General features: G+C 49.4%; 1 protein-coding gene across 4 annotated transcripts in view; it reads left to right on the plus strand.

Annotated features, from left to right (window-relative positions):
• Nucleotides 1-26,526, plus strand: part of TBL1X (transducin beta like 1 X-linked) — a 196,322-nt gene that overhangs the window by 147,350 nt on the left and 22,446 nt on the right. For all 4 annotated transcript variants that reach the window (XM_072956027.1, XM_072956029.1, XM_072956028.1 and 1 more), the window contains 2 exons: nucleotides 390-497; nucleotides 23,548-23,693. In XM_072956027.1, coding sequence (XP_072812128.1) covers nucleotides 440-497; nucleotides 23,548-23,693 — 204 coding nt within the window. In that variant the 5' untranslated portion in view covers nucleotides 390-439. The remainder of the gene's footprint in view (nucleotides 1-389; nucleotides 498-23,547; nucleotides 23,694-26,526) is intronic.

Below are 26,526 nucleotides of genomic sequence, written 5' to 3' on the forward strand. Positions count from 1 at the left end.
CTCCTTTTCTGAAAAATTTTCACCCGTGTGTATGTTTATATATATACATAACTATGAAATTTTTATATAATAACAAAATATAACATGAATCAGCTGTTAATTACCTCCATGTGTAGAACAAACTGAGTGTTGTCTTTTTTTTTTTTCAATCGTCTCAAAGAATGCAGTAGGGAGGGGAGGGTACAGCTCAGTGGTAGAGCACATGCTTAGCATGCACGAGGTCCTGGGTTCAATCCCCAATACTCCTCTGCAAATAAATAAACCAAATACCTTCCCCCCCAAAAAAGTTTTTTTTTTAAATTAAGTAATAAAAAGAATGCAGCAAGAAAAAAAATACAGGCAGTGTTTCAAAATTCTCTTTCCGCTTTTCCCTCTCACCTTTCTCACAGAGGGTGGCTCCCGCTTCGTAAAGACCTCATCGCGGCGAGGTGGGGCTAAAATGAGCATAACCAGTGACGAGGTGAACTTCCTGGTGTATCGGTATCTGCAGGAGTCAGGTAAGGGGTCGGCTTACGGGCTGGTGTATACATATGGTGTGTCTGTGTGAACCTCTTAGATCTACGACCACGATTTCTTGGGCTCCCACCCCACCCCCAGCCCCACCGGAGTGGATCCTATGAAATGTTCTAAAGCATAGCAACTGTTTGAGTTTCTTCCAACACTTTTGATTATGAGCAAGGCGTTGCCTCATGGTGCATAAGGATCAGACTAAACACGTGTTCCCTGGGAAGGAGCTGAAGGTGCGCTGAGCCCAGGCCCGGGTCTGGCCTGGCTTCGTCCCAGACCAGTGGGGCCTACACAGACTGGCGGGCCTCAGGTGAGTTGTTTAGGGTGGTGGGGCCCTGGTGTCCCCATTATGCACTGTCGGGGCCGCCCCAGCTGTGCAGCTTAAACCCAGCTTAGAGGACTGCTGGTGGGTGCGCTTTAAGATTCTTAAGAGTCTTAATTCTTTCAACATCATTCATTTTTAAAATTCGTTTCTAAAGCGAATACTTTTTTACAATCTTAAAATACCCAGTCTAAGATGTGCAAAGGGACATTAATGCAGAAACACCTTGTGCCCACCGTCCCACCCAACTGAAGAGGTGCTGCGTTTCTAACGCGTTGGGGACCCTGTGTCTGACGCTGGTGCAACCCCCTCTCAGTGGCAACTGCTCTCCTGAATTTGGTGTTTTCACCCCCTGTGTGTTTACTGCACAGGGATGTTTTTCTCAGCCGTGGAAGGTACTGGTGTGTTCGTTTCCCACTGGGGCTGCCAGCTCACTGTTCTGAAGGACAGTGGTCCAAAACGAAGGCATCAGCGGGGTGGTTTCTTCTGAAGGCTGAGAGGGTCTACCCCTGCCTCTCCCAGCAGGTGTTGGCACTGCATGGCTCGTCACCGCAGCATCCCTCTGCCTTCATCCTCTTCATCTCGGCGTTCTCCCTGTGTGCCTGTACCTCTGTGTCCAAGTTTGTCAGGTTTCTCCTTTCTGTAAAGACATGGTCATACTGAATGAGGGGCTCACCGTAATCCTGTCCAACCTCATCTTAACTCGTTACGTCTGCAGCGACCCTCTTTCCAAATAAAGTCACATTCTGAGGTGTACCGTGTGATGGGTAGGGCTTCAACATAAGAATTTCTGTGGGACACTGTTAAACCCAAAACAGTGGGTTCTGCACATATTTAAGCTTTACTCACTTGGTATCATGTTGTATCTGTCCTGCAACTTGGTTTTTCAAGGAGGAAGGCGGTTCTCAGGTCGCGCCTCTCAGGACCCATGTACTAGGACTGACGGTGAGCCAGCTGTGAGCCCCTGGGTCCCAGCTCTTCCAGGATGAGCCCAGAAGGGTGAGATCAGCAGGCCTCACAGGCAGACCAAGTGGCTTGATTCTGATCCTTGAACAGATTATTTAGCCCATTGGAGCCTCCCTTCCCTACAAAAAATGGTTATCCTGGGCAAAGAGGATGGAATACATCCTGCATGTTACAAAGAAACAGCTCTCCCCCTCCAAGCCTGGATGTCTGCCCTTTGTGACCTCAGCTAGCATTATTCACAGAAAGTGCACATACTTTCTACAGAGACGTTAGATCATTTGGATTGGCTGTTGCCAGAACGTAGTATGAAAAATGGATACACAAAACAAAATACGCACCTACTCACCCCCGTCAGTCAAGGAGGTCATAGCCACTGCCCTGACGCCTGAGCCTCGGAACTTAACCGGGGAATCCCTCACTGGGATACAGGTGTTCTCCTAGCGCAGAGCTGAGGGGTCCCCAGAGATGTCTGCACGTGCAGATTCTGTGTAGCAAACCCTTCTTTCCTGATGACCTCCAGCCCTGAATTCTTCGAGCATGGAGATTCTTTCCTTTTAGAAACACTTCTGCACAGAGAGGATGAAGGCGAAAGTACGGTCAGAATGTGTGAACAAACCACGGGCTGGAGCTGCCGTGCCTCTGTGTGTGAACGTCAGGATGAACCAAGGGCGTGAAAGAAAACTTCCGTGCACCCCAGGGAGGGAGTTCTCCCGGTGGTGGGGTCCCTCGGGCCCGGGGCCGGAGCGGGGCTGGCCTCTGTGAATAAACACAGAAATCTCCATCCCTCCCCCAGAGGGGCCAGACTCCCTTTTTAGTGTTTGTTTACATTTGTCTCACTTTAGTTGATAAAGTTTCTGTAACCAGGCAACTGAGAAGGAGGCTTGGGAGGCAACAACGTGTAGGATTTCACTGGCGCCGATTGGATGTAACGTCCGCTGAGCTGCTGTCCTAACTTGTCAGGGTCCTTAGCGTGAAACCCCACACCTGAGTGAGAAGTTGAGAGGAGATTACCAAGCATCGCGCTCATGACTGTGTGTCTCCTGGAGTTGACCCGAGTGCTCGAAAGAAGAAGGGAAAGAAGAAATGCCTTAGGTGTAGGGGTTCACCCTGGGCTGTTTTACATGTTTATCTCAAAACCTCAAGTTCCGGTTAAGCAGAGATTTATTTACTGTTGCCGAGTCTTCAGTTGTCGTCGTCCTGGGGTTGTGTGTAGAAGACAGCAGGGTGGGGGACGGTGGGTGGGGCATGACTGTGCAGTGAGGCAGACAGCTGGGTCTCCGGTAGGTCTGCTCTTTGCGTCACCAACCAGGGATACGCCCAGAATGTTCCACCTGACCTTGAGGGACACGTTCCCTGGAACCACGGGCGCTCCTGGTCCTCACCCCGGAGTTAGTGGAGAGTCCCGCACTAGCAGTATCCCGTACCCGTTAGGATGCTTTGGGCTGCAAAGACGGGAATCCCCAGTGGAACTTCCAGCCCCTCAGAGAGCGGGAAGGCAGGGCATTGAAGTGGCACTTGCCTGAAGAACTTGGGACAGCTCTTCAAACTCAAAGAGTCTCAAGAATGGACTTGTTGGTCTTCTGCCCTCAGGAGGCAGAATTCGCATCATCTTAGATTCTGCTCTGGCCTTCACCCAACCGTGTATGCCACAGCCTTTAAGGAAGAGGGGGCGTCATCATTGTCACTGTTGGTTGTCTGAAGCGGGGGCCTTGCCATGGAGGGCACTCCCTAGATGTGTGGTACCTCGCACGAGTGCTTTATGGCAGCCCGATACAGGAAACTGGTCAGTCAGCATGGCTTTTAAGGTCAGCAGGAGGGGACTTCCACTCCAGCCCCAAAGTCGCTGAGTTGGTTTTTGCATGAGTTAACAGCAGTCCGGTTCTGAGGACTCGGAGTCCACTGCCCTGCGCCTCATGGGGGTTAATCGTGTGGTCTCTTTGGCCACCCGGGCAGTGTTTAAGAAGCAGATTAGTCACCCAGCCCATGAGTTCCCTTCACAGTCTGAGGTAAAAGCGAGGGCGAAAGTCCTAATGTTGCTGCGTTAGGGCTCCTTCTGATGCGCATGGGTGTCGGTGCTGTGGCCCCCACCGGCTTTGGAGGGAAGAAGGAGCTTTATTGGAAGGTCGACCTGCAAGGAGGCAGGAGGCAGGGCTCAAGCTTGTCTCCCCAATCCAGGGTTTGGGGAAAAACCTGAGGGGCTAGGGGAATTTCCAACTTGGAAACTGATCAGCTAGTCTCTGGTTGGTCCACGTGTCTACTCCTGGAAGCCAGGGTTTCCTCATCGGAGGGCTTCTCCCTTTGTAAAGGGCTCCAGTGACAACACTTCTGTCCTCCCAGTTGTGTGGCTGAAGATTCTTGGTTGCAGGGTCATCCTGGAGACATGGGTTCCGTCTTGCTCATGGGCAGTGCTGTCTTTAAAATAACTCTGGGTTTGAGCAATCAGCAGCCTGTTTAAGGAGGCAGAGCCAGTTTAAGCTGGTCAATGTTTTACATGCTGTTGGCACTGTGAATGCATTCCAGCCTGCAAGGGCTTCTGAGAGCAGCTCCTCCAGATCCTGGATAAGTTGTGTATTGTGTCCCCCTCCTTTGTGAATTTTGCCAGGGAAGCCGACGGTGGTGTGAAAAGTGAGAAAATTCGGTAAGTGAAGTCCCTGTAAGCATATTGGATACTTCCTCTGGGGCCTCATCCCCAGATCCATTGGGGCAGGGACCCAGGGGACACTAATGTTGGTGGAAGGCAGCTCTGTATGTAACCAGGGAGGTTACATGCCAGGAGTTGCCAAAGCTCAGGTGAAGGCACTGAATGAACAGGTTTGGCCATATGTCACGGAAAAGCCAGAGAGCGTAGGTTGTCGTGTGCACAGGGCCAGCTCCATGACTGATGGGTGGAAAGGTGGTCTCATAGGAGCTGGGTCAGTGTCACCGTTTATTCTGGAAAGGAGAGAAGGTCTGGGGTTTGGGGCCAGATGGTGTAGACAATTACCTGGTGACAAGACCTTTTCCTCATTACTCTCACTTGACCACCTTGGAGATGACAGACCTGACCTTCCCTGTTAAATGTGGCTGCTTCTCCACCTCCCCACCCTCGAAGGTACCATCCTTTTTTTTTTTAAGGTATAGTTTTCATGCCATAAAAGTCACCCTTTTAAGAGTACAGATGTGCAGCGTTGGCCACATGTTTACAGTCACGTAACTGCCCACACAGTCAAGACAGGGAACGGTTCCATCAGCCCAAAACAGCCACCTGTGAGCATTGGTAATGTACCCATCCCCCCACCACGGCCCCGGCACCCAGCACTCTGTGTCCTGTGTCTGTAGTTTCCCTCTGCTGGGATGTCTCAGAAGTGGAGTGTTTATAGAGTCTGGCTTCTTTCGCTCAGAGCTTTGAGATGCGTTCACACGGGTACCTACATCAGCGATCCTTTTTTATTGTTGTTTCGTGTCCCGTTTTAAGGATGCGGGGCACTTTGTCCTTTGTCCCATTGAAGAACATCTGAGTAGTTTCCAGGTCTTGATGATTACAGGCAAGGCTACAGAAACTTTTGCACACGGGCTTTTGGGGTGAACGTAGGTTTTCGTTTCTCTCGGGTCAGCATCTGGGCATGATCGTGTGACAAGTAAGGGTTTGACTTTATCTTCATTCTCACTCGGCAGCAAGGCCCTTTGTGAACATCGGTGGTTTGATAGTTTTGAGTTTGGAACTGCGGAGCTGACTGGTGCGGGTGGCGCAGGGCGTTGTCAGAAAGTAGGTGAAAAGACATCAGCCCCCACAGAGAGATCTGCAGGAGACGGTGAAGTTTTACACTTCCTCCTGGGGTTTAAAATTAGCCTTCATGAACGTACCAGGGTCACAGCTTCGCCAGCCGTGACTTCCGCCCAGATCTGCTGAGTGAGAGAACAGCCCTGTACGCACACCCATTCCTCCCTAGTGCAGTTTTCTGCATAAAATAGGAAACTGCAGCCTGGCCAGCCCTCCTGCCAAGCGCTGGACAGGATGTGTTCCTCTGTGCAGGCTCCCAGGTAGCGGGGTCCCTGCAGGTGGGACCCCCGTAAGGCGGTTACTGGACTGTCCATGCGGTCATTTGCAGTCACACCCAGGGACTTGAAGTCCTCAAAACCTGGGGAAGTATTTCCGTACTGTGACCTCTGTGACCGACCTCTGCACACCACATAGAACAGGCAGATGCTTAGTACAAACCACCTGACGACTGCGTGGTGTGAAAAAGAAGCAGAAGTGAGAAGAGTTTCACTAAGGCTTTGTCAGGTGCGAGTGTGTCACCAGGCTGCATGTCCCCGGTGGCTGTCATTTTGAACCTTTTAGGTAATGAAAGGAGCTGATCACTACGGGAGATGGTAAAAATTCACATATTCTGTATCACAAGTCACCAGGAAGACAAACTTCTTTCTTCACTGTGGGGATTCAGAGACCTTTGAGTATGGTTGAAACCCCCTTACATGCTGGAGTTTATTTTCTGATTTGTCACGATTCGTGGTTGAGGCCGATTTATTATACATATGCTTTGCCTGCTTTAGCATTGCTGTGTGTGTCTTGTTCGGAAAGGCCATCAGTGGTTTCCAAAAGTAAGAGTCTATCACAGACACAGAAAACAAACTGTGGTTACCAAAGGGGAAAGGGTGGGAGGGATAAAGAAGGAGTTTGAGATTAACAGATACACACCACTATATATAAAATAGATAAACAAGGTCCTACTGTACAGCACAGGGAACTATATTCCATGTCTTATAACAACATATGATGGGAAAGAATCTGGAAAAACATATGTATGTGTAACTGAATCACTTTGATGTACACCTGAAGCTAACATTGTAAATCAACCATAGTTCAACAAAAAACAGAATTTTTTTAAAAAGTAAGAGTTGACATGATAAACAGGTGCCCTTCCCCCAAGGAGCCAGTATCTGCACACACGTGGCTAGCTAGGTGGGGCCAGACGTGTTTCCCTGAACTCACATAATTTACACGTCGTTCTGTATTCTGTATCATCCTTGGAATTAGGAAGAGCTGGAAATATTATATACCCAGACTTTCAAGGTTTCACACAGAACTTAGGTGACACTTCTCACTCATTTCATTGAGCTTCTGTTACAGGAAAAATCATGCAGATTTCCCTGCCATGTGCGCCCTGCGATGCGCCCCTCTCAGTGCGCTCAGGACCGGAGAGTTAGACTGGGTAACAGTTAGGCCTCACTTTCTCTCCACAGCCAAGCCCGAGTGCAAAGCTAAAAGGTGGTTTTGTTCTAAACACAGAGAGGTGTGACTTTCCAGAAAGATGACCGGACAGCTTAAAAACCACACATGACAGTGCAGCCATTTCCTGGGAGCAGCTGGGAGGAGAAGCCTGTCTGGGTATTCAGGAGCCAGGCTGCTGTGGGTGAGGTGGTCCCTGTGACAGCGGGGACAGGGCTGAGGGGGTAGGCACGGTCCCCGCCCAGCTGTTTCTGCAGAAACATCCCACTGCGCAGGTGAAGAGGTCCCCTCTGAAATAGCACCAGGTGACCTGGACCAGTAAAATAGAGTGCGCCTTAAATCCAGCCAGTCCAGTTTCAGGAAGGGGTCCTGGGAGTTTTGTCCATCCGTAAGACAAATGCTTCTCTGAGGCCATTTATACTTGGCGACTTCTGAGCAGAGAGCTGTCCGTTAGTCACAAGTCACTGTTAACTTTCGGCCAGCCTCTGGTTTAACTACATTAGAGTATCTGCTCACCTCGAGATGAAGGAGTTTGGATTAAGTGTCCTTTCTGTCCCCGGCTCCTCGCCTCAGGTTTGCAAGCTGCTGTAGTCAGGGAGGCGATGTGTTGGAGAACTCAGTGGGAAAGATGGGCTTCACCTGTGAGGGGGCAGTAAAAATATTCTTTAAAACAAGAGTCACCGAGGAAGCAACCCAGTGTCTGGACGGAAGCGTGGAGGAACACGGTACATCCATACAGTGGAGTGTTACTCAGCCTTGGGAAGCAGGGGAGTTCGGACCCGTGCTACCATATGGATGAAACTTGAGGACGCTGTGCTCAGTGAAGGAAGCCCATCACAAAAAGGCAAATTCCGTGTGATTGCACCTCTGCACGGTCCCGAGAGGAGTCAGAGTCACAGAGAAAGTCACAGGAAGTAGAAAGGTGAGGGCTGGGGGCGAAGGAGGAGAGACCGGGAGTCACTGTTTGATGGGAACAGAGTTTCCATTTGGAAAGATGAAAAGTTCTGGAGAGAGATGGTGAAGACAGTGGCTCAGCAGTATGAATGAACCGAGCTGTATGCTAAACAGTGGTTAAACATGGCACCTTTGTGTCACGTCTGTTTTACAGCAAGTTTTAAACAAATCACACTATTAATAAGTCACATTATTATAGGTAAGAAGGCTTGTGTGTAGATTATTTCAGAGCTTGGAATAGTCTTAAAAGGAAGACAAGGAACCACCTGAATTCCATAGTAACATTATTTATTTAAGAGCTTTTTAACAGAACTGTGCAGCGTTTGGGGTGAGTCCTTGGCACATATAATGCCATTTGTAAGTTCGATTGGATTCTGACAAAATCTGGTCATTTTTTAACATAGCACCGAAAACAGCTTTATTTGCAATGGCAGTGTACTGGAAATTTCCCAGACATCTATGATTGGCTACACGAATTGTGGTCTGTCCGTATACCCCAGAGTCCCACTCGACAGTAAGTAGGAATGGACTGCTGAAACACGCCGCAGCCTGGATGCGTCTGCGGGGAAATTGCAGGTGTACACACAGATGCACGCACGCACGCACGCACGCAGGCCAGGTTTTCAGGCAAGTGACCAGTCAGCAGATGTCAGCGTCTTGGTTTTGATACTGTCCTATGGAGAGCCAAACGTCATCACTAGGGGAGGCCAGCTGAAAGGGACACAGGACTCCGCTGTTTTCATGACTTCCTGTGAGTCTGGGATAATTTCAAAATTATTAAACAGGAAATGTAAACAAAAGCCTAATTTCGTGCTTCCATTGTCTGCAGAGCTTTGTGTGTGTGTGTGAGACAGGGAGAGAGTGGTCTATCGCACAAACAGCCGAGGCACTTTAATTAGATCTTGCAGGTCCTTAGCCAGAGTGTGGGCCTAGGTTTTGATGGGGTGTCTTTTGTGTAATGGATTCGAGCAGTAGCCATGTTAACACAGAAGTGGAGAGCCACACAAACCTTCTGGGGCTTTTGGAAAATAGTTAAAAATAATGAAACGTCATCTGCAGGTGAACAGCATGTCACGTACACATAGCACGAACTTGTGCATCCTCGGGAACTCGGCAAACTCGGGTGGGCCTCACGTTGAGTGTCTCCATGTCTGGAGATATTCTGAATGGCCTCAACATGATGCGGTTTCTTAAGGCTTTGAGACTTTCACAGAGACCAGGGTTTCCCAGCCTCGGCACTGTTGACATTTGGGGCGGATCGTCCTTTGTGATGGGGCTGTCCTGAATCCATTGGGTGACAGTAACACTCCCGCACCCTCCGTTGTGACAGCCAGAAATGTCTCTGGACTTCGCCAAATGTCCCCTGGAGAGCAGAATCGCGCCCAGTTGAGAACCACTGAGTCACAGCCTTTAGTGGTGGCATGTTTTTCCTTCCAGGTGGTTTGTACTGGTAATGAGCTGTGAGGGGATTGTCATTTCTTCACCCTTTACCGTCTCCTTGGGCTACACTTGGATTCCTTCTGCTGCAGAACACACATAGACTTTACCAGTGAGCATAATGCAGTCCCTGTGTTTATTACATTTTTCCAGGGAGGAAGGGGGAAGTCTGCCAAGCCATTCTCCAGCAGATAGTAGAATAATTGGGAGTAGCAGTCTTTCACTCTGGGGTTTTATTTTTATGTTTTTGGGGTGGGGTTTGTTTTTTTGGTTTGTTTTTTGTTTTTTTTTTTGGCTCCCGAGGGGAGGTTAGATAACCAGGAAAAGAGTGTTACTCTTAATATTTGTGAATAATTGCGTCTCCAGAAATGATTGTAATCCCAACAGCTGACAGGTCGCCCAGTGGGCTCCACTGTGTTTCCTAGGACTGTGGAATGCCTTCTTATGCAAGACACGTTTCCCCGGATTCAGGAAGTCATTTTAATGGTTCAGCTATCTTAATTTAAACAGAAGTTCAGGGCTCATTGTTCAGCTGAGTCTCTAAAAATATTTTTGACTGCAGTGGCTCTTTTACATTGCTAATGTGTGGCCCTGTTCAAAAAAGAGAATTTTTATGAAACGGTAGAGTTAGGCATTTCTCTGAGGTAATGGAAGCCTTTGCTTTAGCAATAATAAAGGGAAACAGTTCCATCAAATAATAAGGAAGACCTGCATCGTCTGTCCATATGACCGGAGGATGAATGTACCTTTAAAATCATGTGAAACAGTAACGTCTCCTGTCTAAATGTTTCGGGGAGAGAGCAGTGCCTTGGTGGTGGTGTGTCGGTGGTCCCCAAGACCACCCTCCGGCTCTGTGAGTTGCTGGAAGGATTCACAGGGCTTGGTAACTTAGTTGATGACAGCGCAGAGTTGATGACAGCACAGAGATACAGGTTATAGAAGTCCTGCGTGGTGACTACTTGTAACAGTAGTGTGTTCTATACTTGCAGGTTGCTAAGAGAGTAAATCTGAAAAATGTTCCCACTCAAGTAAACAGAGGTTAACTGTGAGAGGTGACGGCTGTGTTAACTAAGCTTATCATGTAACCCTTTCACGGTGTGTGTACGTGTATTGAATCATCACAATGTGCACCTTAAATTTATACAGTGTCGTATGTCAATTACATGTCAATAAATCCGGGGTGGGGAGACACAGATTGAAACCAGCCGAGGGAGGTGTGTGGGGCGCAGTCCAGGGGAAAGCAGGTGTCCCCTCCCAGTGGGCATTCTCCCAGCAGCACGCACGGTGACACTCGGGCAGGGCTGCTCACCCCCTAGCTCTGCTGCCCAGGTTTTTATCGGAGGTCATTCACGTGGGCTGCGGCACCTGCCGAGGGGGAAAGAAAGAGAACCTGGCTGTCCGTCCGTATCAGCTTGGTCCAGGCCAAGTGTGAGCCTCCTTTGTGGGTGCATGTCTCTCATCTGTGCATTTGTCTGTGCGTTTACATCACGTGTTAAAAATCACTCTAAGAAAATGTAGGGGTGGTAAGTCGCTGGAGAACCTGATCCCCGCGTCTTGCATACAGGAAAGAATAAAACACCCCCCAGACAGATTTGTGGGATCCGCAGTCCACACTTCTCCACCAGCGAAGCATGCCCACTTCCCTTTGCTGTGGGACTCACTGCATCACAAACCCGGTAGTGGTGCTAGTTGCCAGTGAATTCCTCTCCATTCAGAAAGAGTGTTTCCCTAAACCATTCCTCGGGTTGGGTGGTAACCACCCAGAGTAGGGAAATGGGATCGCAGAGAAGTGGCTCTTCCCGTGTCCCAGGTGTTCACAGCCATCCTGCTTCCCAGGCCACTTTTCTCCTGCAGTCTTTTCTAAGTTAACCGTTCTCATTTGTGTGTGTGTAAAAGCTCAGATTCAAGATCTGCCATTCTTGTGCCAGAGGGGAAAAAAGCAATTAGGATGAAGGTCACTTGAAAATCACTTGATTGTTTCTAAGTTACAGTTGTTTAAATATGTATATTGCTCAATATAGCCAAACAGTTTCATTGGTATTAACATCAGAAAAAGGGCAGATTGTATTGAAGATGCCCTTAAGGCTTGTTATAGTATTGTTTCCTTCTTTAAAACTTGGTGATGATATGAAAAAAGTCTAAGATGGTTCGCATTTCCTTTTTTAGCTAAGATGAAATCGCCACTTCCCAAGGTGCCTGTTTCCAAAGTTCATACACCATTGCATTTCAGATCTGCCTGCTCTGAAATTGTAATGCGACCTTAAAAGTGTCCGGCTTTGCTATGTTTCCTGCCAACTTCAATCCCCTTTCTTCCTTGCAGACTGAAGAGCGAGTCATCTGGACTGTCAGACACAACACTGTCCTTTTTCTCCCAAGTTTTTGAATGTTGCTCTAACAGTGCCTCCTCCACCCGCTTCTTAAATGCCGTTGTCCCCAAGGTGACGTCCTTTCCTTTTCCCCGCATATCTGTGTCTGCAGCTAGCATGCTGCTCCCTTTGCCGGTCTAGGTGTCCGTCCCCAGCCTCTCCATCCACAACCAGTCCGGCTGTCCACCTCCAACCTCTGCATTGCCTTCCATTCTGCTATTTTGGATGCAAGTCTCCTGGGCATTCTTTCTTTAATACAGTTAATCCCACACTTACTACCATCGCCATTGCCTGACCACTGTCCCTCCCCTCTAAAGAAAAGCTCCCTCTGCCCCATAATCTCATCCTGGATTAATGTAAAAACCTCAGAATCACCTTCAGATATTTCTTGTCCTCTTTCCTACCACCTCCATCTTCAGTCCCCTCCTCCTCATGCGTCCATCAGCCAGGCACTCCCGGTGTCAGGTCAGTGTTACTTCTGTGTCATGGTCACTGCCTTGCTATGGTGACAGTAGCTCCCATTTATTGAGCACTTGCTGTGTGTGCCAAGTGTGACTCTTAAGTACTTAACCAATAAGACAATTTCCCCTCAGAAGTACATCACTTCTCCATCATTTATGGGGGAGAAGCACAAGACATTGAGAAGGTACTGACTTGCTCAAGTCACACGGGCCATCTGGCTCGAGAATCTTCCCCTTAAGTGACTTTCCTTGACTCTTTATGTGGTGAAATTGTTGATTTATTTTCCAGCATTAAACCCTGCATTCCTGGAATAAACCCCATTTGGCCCAGACATTTTTCTTTTTATATTGCTGATTTCAGTTTGCTAATTCTGTGTCTGGTATATTCGCATTTCTTTTACCAAGAGAATCTGGGCTGTGATTTTCCTTTTTGAATGTCCTCATCAGGTTTGGATATTAGGGTTATACTGGCCTCACAAAACAAGTCGGGGAACCCAAAACTGCATTCCTAAGACCTCTTGGCCCCATCTCCCAGTTTAGGTCCCTCCCTTAGATGAGGGTGGAGGAATCTTTCTATTAAAGATTGTAAATTTTTTAGTCTCTGTCACAGCTAGTCACTTCTGTCCTGGCAGCACAGAAGCAGCCGTTGAAAATACGTAGACAAATGAGAGTAGCTGTGCTTCAATAAAACTTTATTTATAAACACAGGCAAGGGGCCAGATTTGGCCCACAGGATGTAGTTTGCAGACTCCCGTCTGAGACTGTTGATAGAATGCAGGAGTTTCTTCCCCACCAGGGAATCTAGAGCCTGGTGTATGTGTAGTGAGTGTTCATTACTTCCTTGTCCTTCGAAATCTTCTGTAGCCCTCCCTGGTCTATACGTGTATTTCCCATTCTCAGTTCTTTTGTACCATCTGCATCATTTTTGCTGTGTTTGCATACACCCAGAAGTATTTTGTTAATATTTACTAACAATTTCCCTTAAATTGAAGCAGTTATTTTTTCCCAAATTTTCAGATATACCTATGAATTGTATTTGCATGATGTACGTGGAAGCAAATAATTGTTAGATTTTAAAACATTTGTCCCTGTGTGACCCAAACTTATTTTAGATAAGATAAACATTTCAGAGTTGATGTGCACGAAATAGAGCCATTGTCACCACTTTCAGTTCCATAAAAGTCTCAGGATGGCTTTTCCGTTGGGTGGTGGCACTGCCCTAGGTGCTGGGGGTGGAAGGACAGATGACAGGGGGAGGTCTTCTCCCCACCTAGGGCGCAGGACAGATACTTACAGAGGCGTGTGTCTCAGAGGTTGAAAGGTGTAAGGTTGGAGGTGTTCGCAAAGGAGCACAGGGAAGGTGCGGAGAGGAGGAATGTTTGAGCTGGAATGTTTCAGGCAAAGGAGGAAGAAGAGCATTTCAAGCAAAATCTGGAGCCTGAGTTAATGCCACGAGGCTCGGCAACGCCTGGCGTGTTCAGGGAGGAGGCACCAACCATCTTCGTGAGAGGGACAAGGGCCACAGGGCGGGAGGGAAGAGGAGGAAGTTCCAGAACATTGAGTTCGCAGCAGATGAACACCAGGTTGTCAGATGGGAATCCGTTGGTTAGGTTTTGAAAGTAAAGCTGGAGGTCATGTGAGTTAAGGATGATGTATCTGCTCAGTGAGAATTGAGAAGCAATCAAGATGCTGGCTCTTGAGACCCATTAGGAACCAGGGGAAATGCTTAGATTGTGTGAGGTGAGAAAGAACCAGGATACAAAGTTCTAGGACCACAAGACTTACACCTTAAAAATTAATTTGCATAGGGAAAAGGGCCTGGGAGAGATCCCGGGGGAGAACAGCAGCTGGGTCAGCATACAGTGATGTGACTTACTTCCTCTGTCCTTCACTTTGCTTTCTTTGCTTGTCCCCAAGTCACGTGTTAAATTTTTTATTATAATCTTCAATGGTGCTGTCCTTTGTAAATGACTGGTTTGGCATTCACACTTCTCTTTGCCCATTAACAAACGTCGAATCCAAATTTTGTGACGGTTCAAAGCTGTTGGGGCAATGGTGCCAGAAGGAACCAACTCCAAGCCTTGCTTCAAGTGTAGAAGCCAGAGCTGAGTTCTCAGTGAGCATTTCAAGGAAAGCAGCCTCCCTCCCCGGCGGGGCGGGGCGTAGCCTCACCCCCAGCCAGTACTGGCCCGGGAGGAAGTAGCAACCTTCCTTTATAACCTGACTAATGCTCTCTCCTCCTGGATGCCTCCCATGTTTAGGGGGTATTAAAAGTCTTGGCGGGGCCCGCGGTCTGCAACAGTCAGCGGCCCGAGCTGTACTCAGCCGCCACCCCCAGGGTCCAGGCCAGATGTTACAAGTGAAACCCTGTTTTAACGAGGCCCTTCTGGTATTTCTTTTGGGCGCCATCCAAGGCAGTTCCATTTTACACTAAATTCCATGTTACAGCAGGTCAGCAGGAACAGGTCTGCAGCACATAGAGCCGCCTTCCCTGCGCTCAGTTCTCTGCGGTGAAATGTCAGAGAACTGGGACAGAAGGTGAGGGCTGGGACTGGAGGATTTTTTTTTCAGATAAACACATTGAAATATAAAGTTGGTATGAATGTGCACAGTGATATGGACTGCCAAATAGAAAAAACTCAGCATGTTTGTGCCTTTGACCACGGTTGCACCTAGAGGTTATGGTTATGAATTGCTTCTCGGGCCATAAATGTGTCTGGTGAGACTAATCTATCATTTCCAAAAAGAAGACGTGAAGCGATAATAAGTTAGCCCCCAAAGATGAGGGTGTGATTTCTTATCCTCCCGCCCTTTCTGTTTACAGCCCTTAACTGTGTGTGTGTGTGCGTGTGTGTGTGTGTGTGTGTGTGTGTGTGTGTGTGTTTGTGTGTGTTCCTGTCTGAGTCATTTGACCCAGCTACCACTTCGCCACCCTTGGCCCCTCTCCCATCTTTATTTTTATCAGTCCCCTCCCCGCCCCCACTGCCTGAGTCACCCTGTTCCCCCCACCCCACCCCAAGACAGAGGCGGGCTGCTTCCCAGACAGCCGAGGTTCTGTTGCAGAAAACTATGATCCAGGAAGTACTGATAGCGGGGAGGCTCTGCTGACTCCGCCGGGTACAGGGATGCTACAGACACAAGGAAATGCTGCGTACAAATCAGCGGTCCACAGTTCACTTCCAGAATGACTCCATTGTAAAGCCCTTTCTCTGCAGCCAGTTGGATGTTGACGAGTGTGGTGACCAGTGGCTGACTGGCACTCATTAGTCGTAGGGCTGCACCAAGGGCCAGAGCTGTTGACCTCTCTTGCTCACAAGTCGGCTTCCGAGGGTGCGTGAAAATTGTACTACAGACCTCCCAACCACAGCTTCTAATGTGTGTGTTTTCACTTCCTGTCCAATAGGGGTCATCCTGGCCTTGGCACTCCCCCTGCCTGTATTCATAAAGACGTGGTCTCGGTTCCTTTCTCTCTGTTTCTGGGCGTTCTGGTCCCTGCCTGTGATGAGGTTTCTGGTGGCCCTGGTGGCGTGGCACGGCTGGCCTCTTCCCTCAGGAATTGTGCTAGATTCTTCTTTCAGCGGCCTTAATCTCCGTGTCATCACTCACTCACCTCCATAAATAAAGTCCTGTGGGTTTGGTTGGGACAGTGAGCTCATTTTTTCCTCTCCGAAGAATCTTAGAATGGAAAGGGGTGAAGGGGGCCTTGGGGATCATCTAATTCTGCATGTTCCTTGGTCAAGAAAAGAAGGCAGGGAAGCAAGTGAAGGCAGGCCCCAGCCTCGGAGCGCCTCTCTCTGTAAGTAGAACGAAACTGCACCAAATTCCTCCATCGCCGCCCCTGACTTTGTTTGCGGACTCTGGTTCCTAACATAGCCCTCTTTATACAGTTCATCTTTGTTTGCCTCTCTCATATTGAAAGCATTCAGCCTAGTTTTCGCAGTGCAGACCTTGTTTGCAGCTTATTTTGTTGAAGTTGAAATAGAAATGGTGTTGCTGATTAGATCATTTTCTTCCTCTTTTTTTAAAAGGATGCCACTTTGAATCATTTAGAGGTTTCTGAACACATTTCATTTGTGTGTGGCTGTGTGCCCTCGGAGAAATCACTGAACTGCTCTGTGACTCGGTTTCCCCATCTTTAATAGGGATTTATCGAGACCTAACTTGACTTTTTGCCAACTCTCTAAGCTAATTCATGAAAAGGGCTGATACACATAGTAAGAACTTAATACCACTGCCTTTATTAATTCTTATTATTGTCAAATCATGTGATGGCTTTTTAATTCAGGTGTACACATACAGCCAAGAACCCTCTTTGGTGTTTTGAGACTCGCTATGTGACTGTCATCTTTGTCTAAAAGCTGTTTTCCTTCTGTTGTGCCGTTCTACCTAAATCATTGTTGTCCTTCTCCTGAAAGGCTTGTATTCCGAAAATAACGAGGACTCGGTTTTTCTCAGTTTCTTACCACCCTCGTTTCCATCAGCCTCCCCAATGTCTCCCAGCCCTTTCTCAAATCTGCCTTGAGCCCCAGCCGCTGTACTGAGGCGGCTACTCCTTGTTATAAAGTGAATGCACATGGGCCTCCTGCCTTCAAGGAGCGTCAGCCTTCTTGGGAGCTGGTAGGTGGACCGGAATGAGGAGAAGGCTGCCCGTGGCACAAGGTACAAGGCATGGGTGGGGGAGCGCTGCCGGGGTGGGGGTGGGGCTCGAAGCAGAGAGCGGTCGGGGTCAACGACGGCTTCCGCGGAGGAGGGAGGCCGGCTGCAGCCATGGTGACTCGGGAGGCTCAGCGGCGGTGGAGGGTACTGAGCACAGGGTTCCTCGGCCTCACACTGCTCACGTTCTGGACCGGACCGCTCTTTGGCTTAGAGAGCGGCCCTGTGCCCTGTAGCTGCCAGCAGCATCCTTGGGCTCTCCCTGTTGAGCGCCAGCAGCACCTGCGTACACACCCCCGGGGACAGGAGAGTATTTCCAGACCCTGCTGAAAGCTCCCTCCACCCCCAGCGGGCAGAATCGCCCTCGCTCGAGAACCACGAACCACTGCTCTAGACCAGGAGCCCAGAACAGAAGCAGAGTCGTCCTGTGGGAAAGCTGAGGCCCTGGGGAGGCAGGGAGAGATGGCCCCAGCTAGGGACAGGGCGGGCAGGGGCTTCGGGACCGTGCTCGGGCCAGAGGTCTTGCCCTGGATGGAGACTCATCACTGCTCTTGAGAAGAAGGGAAAGTACTAGGTTCCTTGTGGTGCGTCCGCGAGGTTACTGCGACAGTTCTGTGTTCCCCCGAGTGCTCCCTGGACGGCTTGTCCGCTGCCGCACACAGAGGGAGCCGTCACTGAGCACCGGCCGCCGCTGTGACAGAGCAGCGTGGGCCGCGGGGAGCCCACACGCTGGTTTCTCGGGTCCCGAGGCCAAGGTGCCCACGGTGCCGGCACGGTCCGTGGGGCCGCCAGAAGGCCGAGAAAGTGTTATGGGAGGAAAGTTACATTTACTCCTACCAATGTAACTGAACTGAATTTTTGCTCATGTTAAGGGTACAGGCTGAGAACCGTTGAAATCAGCGTACAGACCCTCCTATAGTAGCAAATACTGGCCGCGGGTGGTTCAGGAATGGCCGTCTTTCCCAGGCAGCCCCACGCAGTAAGAGGGGATACAGGAGCTCCGGGGTGTCTTCTGTATAAGGGCACTAACCTCATTCATGAGGACTCCGCCCTCGTGGCCTCCTCACCTTCCAAAGGGCCCCACCTCCTAGTACTGTCACACTGGGGGTTAAGATTTCAACAGGAGTTTGGGGGAGACAAACAGTCCATAGCAGAAAGAAATGAAAGAAGGCACCTGAGAGGCCATGACGCTTGTTCGTGTGTGTGTGATTGTGTTTGTGTGTACACATGAATATGTATATATACAAAATCAGGCCGGCACACTTTCCCTGTAAAGCAGCAGATAGTATCTTTGGCGTTGTGGTCTGTACTGTCTCTGTTGCAGCTCCTCACCTCTGCCATCGTAGTGTGAAAGCAGCCATACATAATACATCAACTCATGGGCGCGGTTGTGTTCCAATAAAGTTTATCTACAGACACAGGCAGTGTGGCCCTCAGCTTGCCTGTCTCTGGTCTAGACACTTTCGTATCCTGCCCATTGGCTTTGGACAGCTGCCCATATTCCAGGAGTCCACTAAATAGTAAAGTTTCTGCATTTAATGCCTCCAGTTGGTGCCCTTGGTATTTGCTCCAGCTGAAGGTGTAGAAACACCGGCCCAGCTGCCCGAGCATTACGTGTCTGCTTTTCTCCGCCGAGTAAGCAGTGCTTCTGAGGGCTAGCGAGTGATCGCTCAGCAGGTTTTGCTGATGAGTCAGGCCGGCATTAACTGGGCAGGATGGGTCACTGCACAGCTCGAATGGTTTGTGAAGCTGTTTGTGAAAGGGGTGTGGTTTGGTGGTTTTGCAGGAAACACAGAGTGTGTACTTGGTTTGTCTTAAATCTGTTTTTATTGCCAGTTGCACGAGGCACCTTCCTGCACACTCTGTTCTCCTCCCTCACGAGACGGTAGCACCTTTCATCCCAAATGGAAAGGACTTCACTCTTGACGATCTTCCCGTGCTTTATGTAAGATGTAGTGCTTGCTTTCAGCCTCTCCCAGTTTATCGTGATCATACCCTTTTCTGCTCAGAGGTATTTTCACTTTGTCTGGTTATCCCCCCATTGCTGGGTGTTGTCTGGATGCTGTGACTTGATTCTCGATGGCAGCAGTCCACTCATGCTGTTTATAAATCTGGCAGAAATGGGAGTCGCGTAGACGTGTGGATTGTGTCCTGGAGGTGTGGCTCCTCTAGGTCACTGGCTCCCCACCAGGGCAGGGTCAGACGGGCCGTATCTGCAGACAGTTTTGGTTGTCACGACTAGGAGGAGGCTTTCTGCTAACATCCAGTGGGTGGAGACCAGGGGTGCTGTTGAACATCTGCAGTGCACGGGACAGCCCCTCACAGCAAAGGATGCCCGGGCCCAGACGTCAGTCATGCTGCTGCTGAGAAACCCTGTGCTCAGGAGGTTCACCAGGGGCACCTCCTACCAAGCAGGAGGCAGGTCTGCTGGCTTCAGCAGTCGCTCCGGGCTGGCCAGGCAGTAGACACCAGTGGACACTCACACTGAGCCCTCACATGGGTTTTCCATCAAGATACCACCAATCTCTTGATCCTGCTCTTTTTTACCAACTTCCACACCTGCCATTGACCCTGTTCTGAGTATTTCCATCTCTGTCACTGACATTCTGTTCTTTGTTCCCACCCGTGTCCTGCTGGGCAGAAGAAGAGGTGCATGGAAAGCTGGGGGGAAACCAAAGAGGCGTAGGGCACGGAAGTCACAGCACTCCGGCAACCTGCGATGCCCGTGCTCACCGCCCTGGGGTCCCACTGGGAGGGCTGGGGCGCTGGTGCTGGTGGAGGCCGGGCCAGCCCCAGGAGAGACTCCTGCCTGGAGATGCCAGTCTTCCAAGATGGCACCTTGGCACCTGGCAGGGCTCCAGCCCCGTGGCCTAACAGGAAGTGCTCAAGCGGGCCTCCCATCCAGAGTCTGTGGACCCTTCCCCCTGTTCCACCGTGAATGAACTGGGAAGAACCTTAGCGACCGTCTCATCCAGTGTCCTTGTCGCATGTACAAGGCAACATGAAAAGGGACGTTTCCACTAGCTCGTGCTCTTCTCTCCAGATGGAAGAGTGTCTGCGTCCTGCCGCTCTCGCCTCTGCTTCTCCCTTCAGGTCCTGGAGGTCCTACTCACCCCTGCACCGTAGGAAGGCACACAGAGGCCCAGCCCCCACGTGCCAGAGCGAGCAGGAAACCCAGCGCTCCTGACGCTGTGTCTGCCTGGCCCTCTGACTTGCCATGACCAAATCAGGCCAGCCAGCAATCGAGGAGAAAGTCTTAAAGACAAACGGACTGAAAACAACCATTGATTCAGAGGCCGCACATAGGTCCTACCACAGAAATGCAACTAATGTAAATTTAAGCCAGGAGGAAGACTTCTTTCACCAGTGACGTGGAACACTGCGGCGAGGGTTTATGAAGATACGAAGTTTCCATCTCCGTTTACTGTCGTCTCCGATAGTGGACCCAGGTGTTCATCAGACGTTCACGGTCATAGTTCCCGCGTGGAGCTTTATCCTGCTTAGTCATCATTTTGCTTCCGTCAGGGACATCATCCCAGCAGGCTGTTTTCAGCCCTTTTTTACAGAAGCCTCAGGCTCCCACACCCCCGTTCATCTTCACTGCTCCATCCCCTTCTTCCGACCATCCTTCACTGAATATTGTCATCGGCGTGTTCTAGAAATGGAATCCACGTGAAGAGCAGTAGCACGTGCAGAGAGAAAGTTCTGCAACCAAACTATATACTCAGCCCAGATAAAGACAGACATCAGGGACATTCTAAGTCTCGGATGAGAAGTGGCTTTGCACCCTGTTCTCTGCACGTGGCCTGGGCTGCATCTGGGGCAGCTGCTGCTGCTTAAAGCCTCCGGGGGTCCAGCTGGGAACAGAGCTGGCATCCACCCAGGGAATTTCAGGCTTTTGGTTCCTGTGCTTGTGGCTCTTAGAGTCAGTAAGGTTAGAAGGTGAGTCTTGGAATCACACAGTCCAGAGTCAAGACTGTAGTTCAGCTCTCATCACGTCTGTGAACCTTAGACAGGTTGTTTCATTCCTCCCACATGTGCCCTTCTTGTGTATAAAACAATACCACCACTCGGACCAGCTACTGTGAAGACTGAGATCATGGACACAAAGCATTCAGGTTTGGTTAAAGGTGGTAATGTGGTCAGAATCTGCTGTGTCTCGTGTGCCTTCACTAGCGTTTCTATGGCCGGGTGCTGCTTGAAGGGTGAGTGAATTCGTAGAATATACTGCTGTAGACTGAATGTTTTATCTCCCCGCCCATACATACGTTGAAATGTAGTCCCCGGTGTGGTATTTTGAGGTGGAGCCTGTAGGAGGTGATGAGGTCATGAGGGTGGGACCTTCACGAATGAAATTGGTGCCCTTATAAAAGAGGTCCCAGAGAGCTCCCCCGCCCCTTCCTCTACGTGAGGTCACAACTGTGTACCAGGACGTGGACTCTGACCAGACCCTGAATTTGCCAGCACCTGAATCTTGGACTTCCCAGACTCCAGAGCTATGAGAAATAAATGTCTGTTCCTTTTACCATCCAGTCTGTAGTATGTTGGTATAGCAGCCCAGTGGACTAAGACAGACACAAAAAGCTTGACTCTCATCCATAGTTGCTCCATCGGTCCCTGAGATATATTTGCCAGGAGCCCCGGTCAGCAGTCAAAGCTGTGCACTGGTGGAAGTAGAAGTTTCTAGGTGGAGTTTGATGGTGGGCTCAGAGCGGTGTCCCACTGCCCAAGGTTGGAGCTGGCGACTGGGGTCTGTCAGTTACCCTCAAGAGATCGCGGCGCCTGGTCGGTCAAAGGGAAAGAGGAGCTCGAGGGAATGACTGCAGAGGGTTACATGAATTTGGAGCAAGTTCTAGTAGCGTCACTTGGCCAAGAGGAGGCACCGTGTAAGGGCTGGCTGGGGTTATTTTAATTGTTACTACTGCAGTGGACGTGGTCCTGCACTAGACCTTACGAAGATACCAGGAGGATAAGAAATGGCTCTCGGTCCAGGGCTCTTTCCCATCAGCTGGTGGAGACACAAATTCAGAAAAGGTGAGTGGCGCTGTCAGCCACGAAGTGATGAATTCTTAGGAGAGAGAGAGAAACCACTGTGGCCCAGAGTGTGTTTGTAGGCAGGGGTCCATGAGGTGGATGGGAGGCGGTGATCAGGCCAAGAACCCATTTGGTCCTGCTCCATCTGTTAACCTGCAATTTTTCTAGTCTACACCTTGCCGGAAACAGTGATAAAGGCTTAGAGGTGACATGTTGTGTGGGGTGGCAGAGACCCAGGGAACAGAGTCATTGGTAACACAGGGGTGGTTGCTGTCTTCTGGAGGAGTGGGTAGGGGACAGGAAGGCAGAGAGAGAGGAAACAAGTTAGAAGGAAAAGATGAGGCTGATAGTAAAGGGCCTTTGCTCACCTCAGAGAGCAGGAGCAGAGGAGCCCTGTGGGGGAGGGAGCCTCCAGGCGGCTCTCCTGTGCAATCTAATTTAGGTGGTTACAGTTTTGTGAAGACATTTACAGAAATCAATAGCCGTTATGATACTGCTCTTGAAATAAATATCAATCAACTGCATATTTTCTATACTTTTAATAATCAGACCATGAGCATGAACAGGAGAGGCTGAGGAGGAGGGAGTGGGGAGAGAGAAGGGTGGAGACTGCAGACAGAAATCTCGGTGGAGGAACATTCCCATCTGGTGAGCGTTTCGTTTATTGCAAAGTCTGGTTGTATTTGGATAACGAAAGGCAGGAGCACCAAGGATGCTGAATCTGGGGGAAGCCAGGGCCAGCTGGCCTCCCTGTTTTGCTGATGGAGGTGGTGTCCTAGGAACGGGAGTGTGGGAGGCTGTGTGCAGGCCCCAGAGGCAGGGAGACCCCCGTGACCCCCCAAGCACGCAGGATGAGCCGGTGGTGACGGGAAGGCGCTCAAAGCCGAGGTATCTTGGGAGCAGGATTCCCGGGACCCCCACATGCGAGGGTTGACAGAGCAGAAGGGAACTCTGCCTCGGAACAACCTCTTCCCCAACTCAGACCCCTAGAGCCTCGTGCCCTGCCACCTTCTTTGTGCAGTCACCATCCTGACTTTCCTCCCCACGTGTTCATCCAAGCACCTCCAACCACACCTTGTCTGCGAGCACACAGACATCTGTCTTGCCAAGTGTTAATCACCAGCTTCTACAGAAACGGCTGATGGGGGTGGAGGCGGTGTGGGCGGGGGAGGGGAGCCAGCACAGCTTAGCCAAAGGGAAATTCCCTGTTTTTCTGTAAGATGACTCAAGTCCACACCGGTGGGTCCTGAACAGCCTCTTTTTTCCGGCACAGTTGGTGGTGAGGTTCATTTGCCACGAGGACTGGGAGCGTAGCACAGATAGACGCAGCGGAAGGAGCAGTGGAGTCTGATTTCTGTAACAGAAATGTGTAACCATGGCAGATCCGGCCTCAGTTCTTCTTTTAGTAACAATGAAAGGGCTCCACCTTTACAGCTGTTCTTCGGTCCCGTGCAAGCACAGGTTTCCCTCTCTCTGCCTGACCCCGCCCGCGACACCCCACGTCAGCAGCCCGGCGTCCACAGCCGCTGCCCGCCCCAATAAGTAGGCGCGTCCGAAATCAGCGCGGTGTCGCCTTTGCTCTCAGTGGCTGTGGTCAGCCCAGGCCTCACGGACCCTGGCGCCCCTGTCTTGCTGCAGGTTTTTCCCACTCGGCGTTCACATTCGGTATCGAGAGCCACATCAGCCAGTCCAACATCAACGGGACGCTAGTGCCACCGGCTGCCCTCATCTCCATCCTGCAGAAGGGCCTGCAGTATGTGGAGGCCGAGATCAGCATCAACGAGGTACGTGCGACGCCCGGGAGACGGGGCGGGGCTGGGGAAACGCATCCGACCTTAGCGCTCAGTTCCCTAGCGGCGGCCGCGGGGAGGGCTTTATCCCTTCGCGTTAGTACTTGGTCGGGTTAGTGGCTGCGGCTCCTACGCGGCCCCGGGAGCGAGCTTCCAAGGCCCTTTAGACGGTGGTGCTGCTGTATCCATGCGCAGCGTGGCCAGTTGTCGACTGCTCGTCTCAATATCACAATACACTGCCCAGGCTGAAAAACGCGCCTCAAATTTTCAACTGCTTTATGCAGTCGTCCCCAGGGATCCTCCGGGGATTAGTTCCACGACCTACCATGGATACCAGAATTCGCAGTGCGCAGGTCCTATACGCGGCATCCCGTACCCGCGGATTCTGCATCCGCGGGTTCTGCAACCGCGGATTCTACCACCGCGGATTCTACCACCGCGGATTCTACCACCGCGGATTCTACCAACGGCGGATGGTAAACACAGTTGTTTACGTATTGAAAAAAGTCCACGGATAGTGCGTGCCCTGCCTTTCAAATTCATGTGGTTCCAGGCAGGCACGGGCCTTGCACGTGCACAGAAAATGCCCTTCCTTCTTGTTTTCTTTGAGCAGTTCAGTTGAAGAGGGGACCCCGCCCCAAAACATTTGCATAACATCTAATATATTTCCCTTGAACCCGACATACGGCACAATAGAGAATCAGGGAGATGAAATGGGGCCTGTTGTTAAAGAGAATTTCAAGGGATGGTTTGTTATCTTGTCCATAGCAGACCTGCTGGAACAATCATCATAAATTTAAGTCGCTCCAGTTTGTGTACATACCCTGCCTCTTTGTAGATTGGGGCACAGTGAGTATTGGGCCAATTTTACACCAGTTTGTAAATGAGTTATTTTGGTTTAAAACAGTTTGCCTCACCCCCCTCTGCTTTGCTCTTGGGATTCTCCTGTAAAGATGCCCAGGGCTTCCTGTGACTGCTGCGGCCCTCCTCGCATCTCTGTCTGAGTCCCTCTCATTTTTGCCGCACTTCCTGCCCCCTCTTTTTCTTCGCCTCATTTCTCCCGCCTCGATCAGACTCGCTCTCCCTACCCAGCTTCCCCAAATCCCCTTACAGTCAGTCCTGCACAGCTGACGCCGTTGGATGCCCATGTGTTCCTCTTTGGCACCAAAAGTTCCAGGGTCGCAGGCTCCTGCGGCTGATCCTCCCAAGATCCCATCACCCTTGAGCACATCTCCCTGAATCCTTCCACCGTTCCCTCCATTCTCCCTTCCTTTGAACTGACCTCATCCTTTTAAGCCTGCCTTATTCGTACCATTTAACTCCGCTTTCTCTTTAGCTTTTAAAACTACAGAAGTAATGCGTTTTATCCACCTGTGTTTTGTCACATGGGTTCCTCTGTTGTTTTCCAAAACCCGTTTAAACACCGTGTGTCTGTACTTTTAAAAAAAATTTAGCTGCATAGTCTTCTTTAACTGATGTATAGTCAGTTTACAATGTGTTAATTTCTGGTGTACAGCACAGTGATTCAGTTACACATATATATGTATTCCTTTTCATATTCTTTTTTCATTATAGGCTATTACAAAGTATTGAATACAGTTCCTTGTCCTATACAGTAGGACCTTGCTGTTTATTCTTCATATAATAGTATCTGCAAATTTCAAACTCCCTGTTTATCCCTCCACCTGCTCCTTCCCCCTTTGGTAACCGTAAGTTTGTTTTCTGTGTCAGTGAGTCTATTTCTGTTTTGTAAATAAGTTCATTTGCCTCATTTTTTTACATTCCAAATGTAAGTGATATCATACGGTATTTTCCTTTCTCTTTCTGGCTTCACTTAGTATGACAGTCTTCAGGTCCATGGACATGACATTATTTTATTCTTTTTTTATGGCTGAGTAGTATTTCAGTGTGTGTGTATACTATAAAATAATAATAACATAAAGTATATTGTACACACACAAACACAAGTTAACTTCTTTATCCAGTCCTCTGTTGATGGACGTGTAGGTTGTTTCCATGTCTTGGCTATTGAAAATAATGCTGCTACAACCATTGGAGTGCATATATCTTTTTGAATTAGAGTTTCCTCTGGATATATGCCCAGGAATAGGATTGCTGGATCATAGGGTAAGTCTATTTTTAGTTTTTAAAGGATTCTCCACACTGTTTTCCATAATGGCTGCACCAAACTACATTCCCACCAACAGGGTAGGGGGATTACCTTTTCTCTACACCCTCTCCAGCATTTACCGTTTGTGGACTTTTGAATGATGGTCATTCTGACTGGTGTGAGGTGATAACCTCATTGTAATTTTGACTTTCATTTCTCTGATAATTAGCAATACTGAGCATTTTTTCATGTGCCTATTTGTATGTCTTCATTGGAGAAATGTTTGTTTAGGTCTCCTGCCTATTTTTGATTAGATTATTTTTTTGGTTTTGGGGGTTTTGTTGTTGTTGTTATTTATGAGTTGTATGAGCTGTCTGTATATTCTGGAAATTAAGCATCCTTTGTAAATATTTTCTCCCATTCCATAGGCTGTCTTTTTATTTTGTTTAATGCAAAAGCTTATAAGTTTAATTAGATCCTGTTTGCTTATTTTTGCTTTTATTTCTGTTGCCTTGATAGACTGCCCTAGGAGAACATTGCTAAGATTTATGTCGGAGAATGTTTTGCCTGCGTTTTATTCTAGGAGGTTAATGGTGTCTTGTGTTTAGGTCTTTAAGCAGTTTTGAGGTTATTTGTGTATGTGGTGTGAGGGAATGTACTGACTTCATTTATTTATATGCAGCTGTTCAACTTCCCCAACACCACTTGCGAAAGAGA

Source organism: Vicugna pacos, chromosome X, assembly GCF_048564905.1.
Source record: "Vicugna pacos chromosome X, VicPac4, whole genome shotgun sequence".
NCBI classification, from domain to species: Eukaryota; Metazoa; Chordata; class Mammalia; order Artiodactyla; family Camelidae; genus Vicugna; species Vicugna pacos.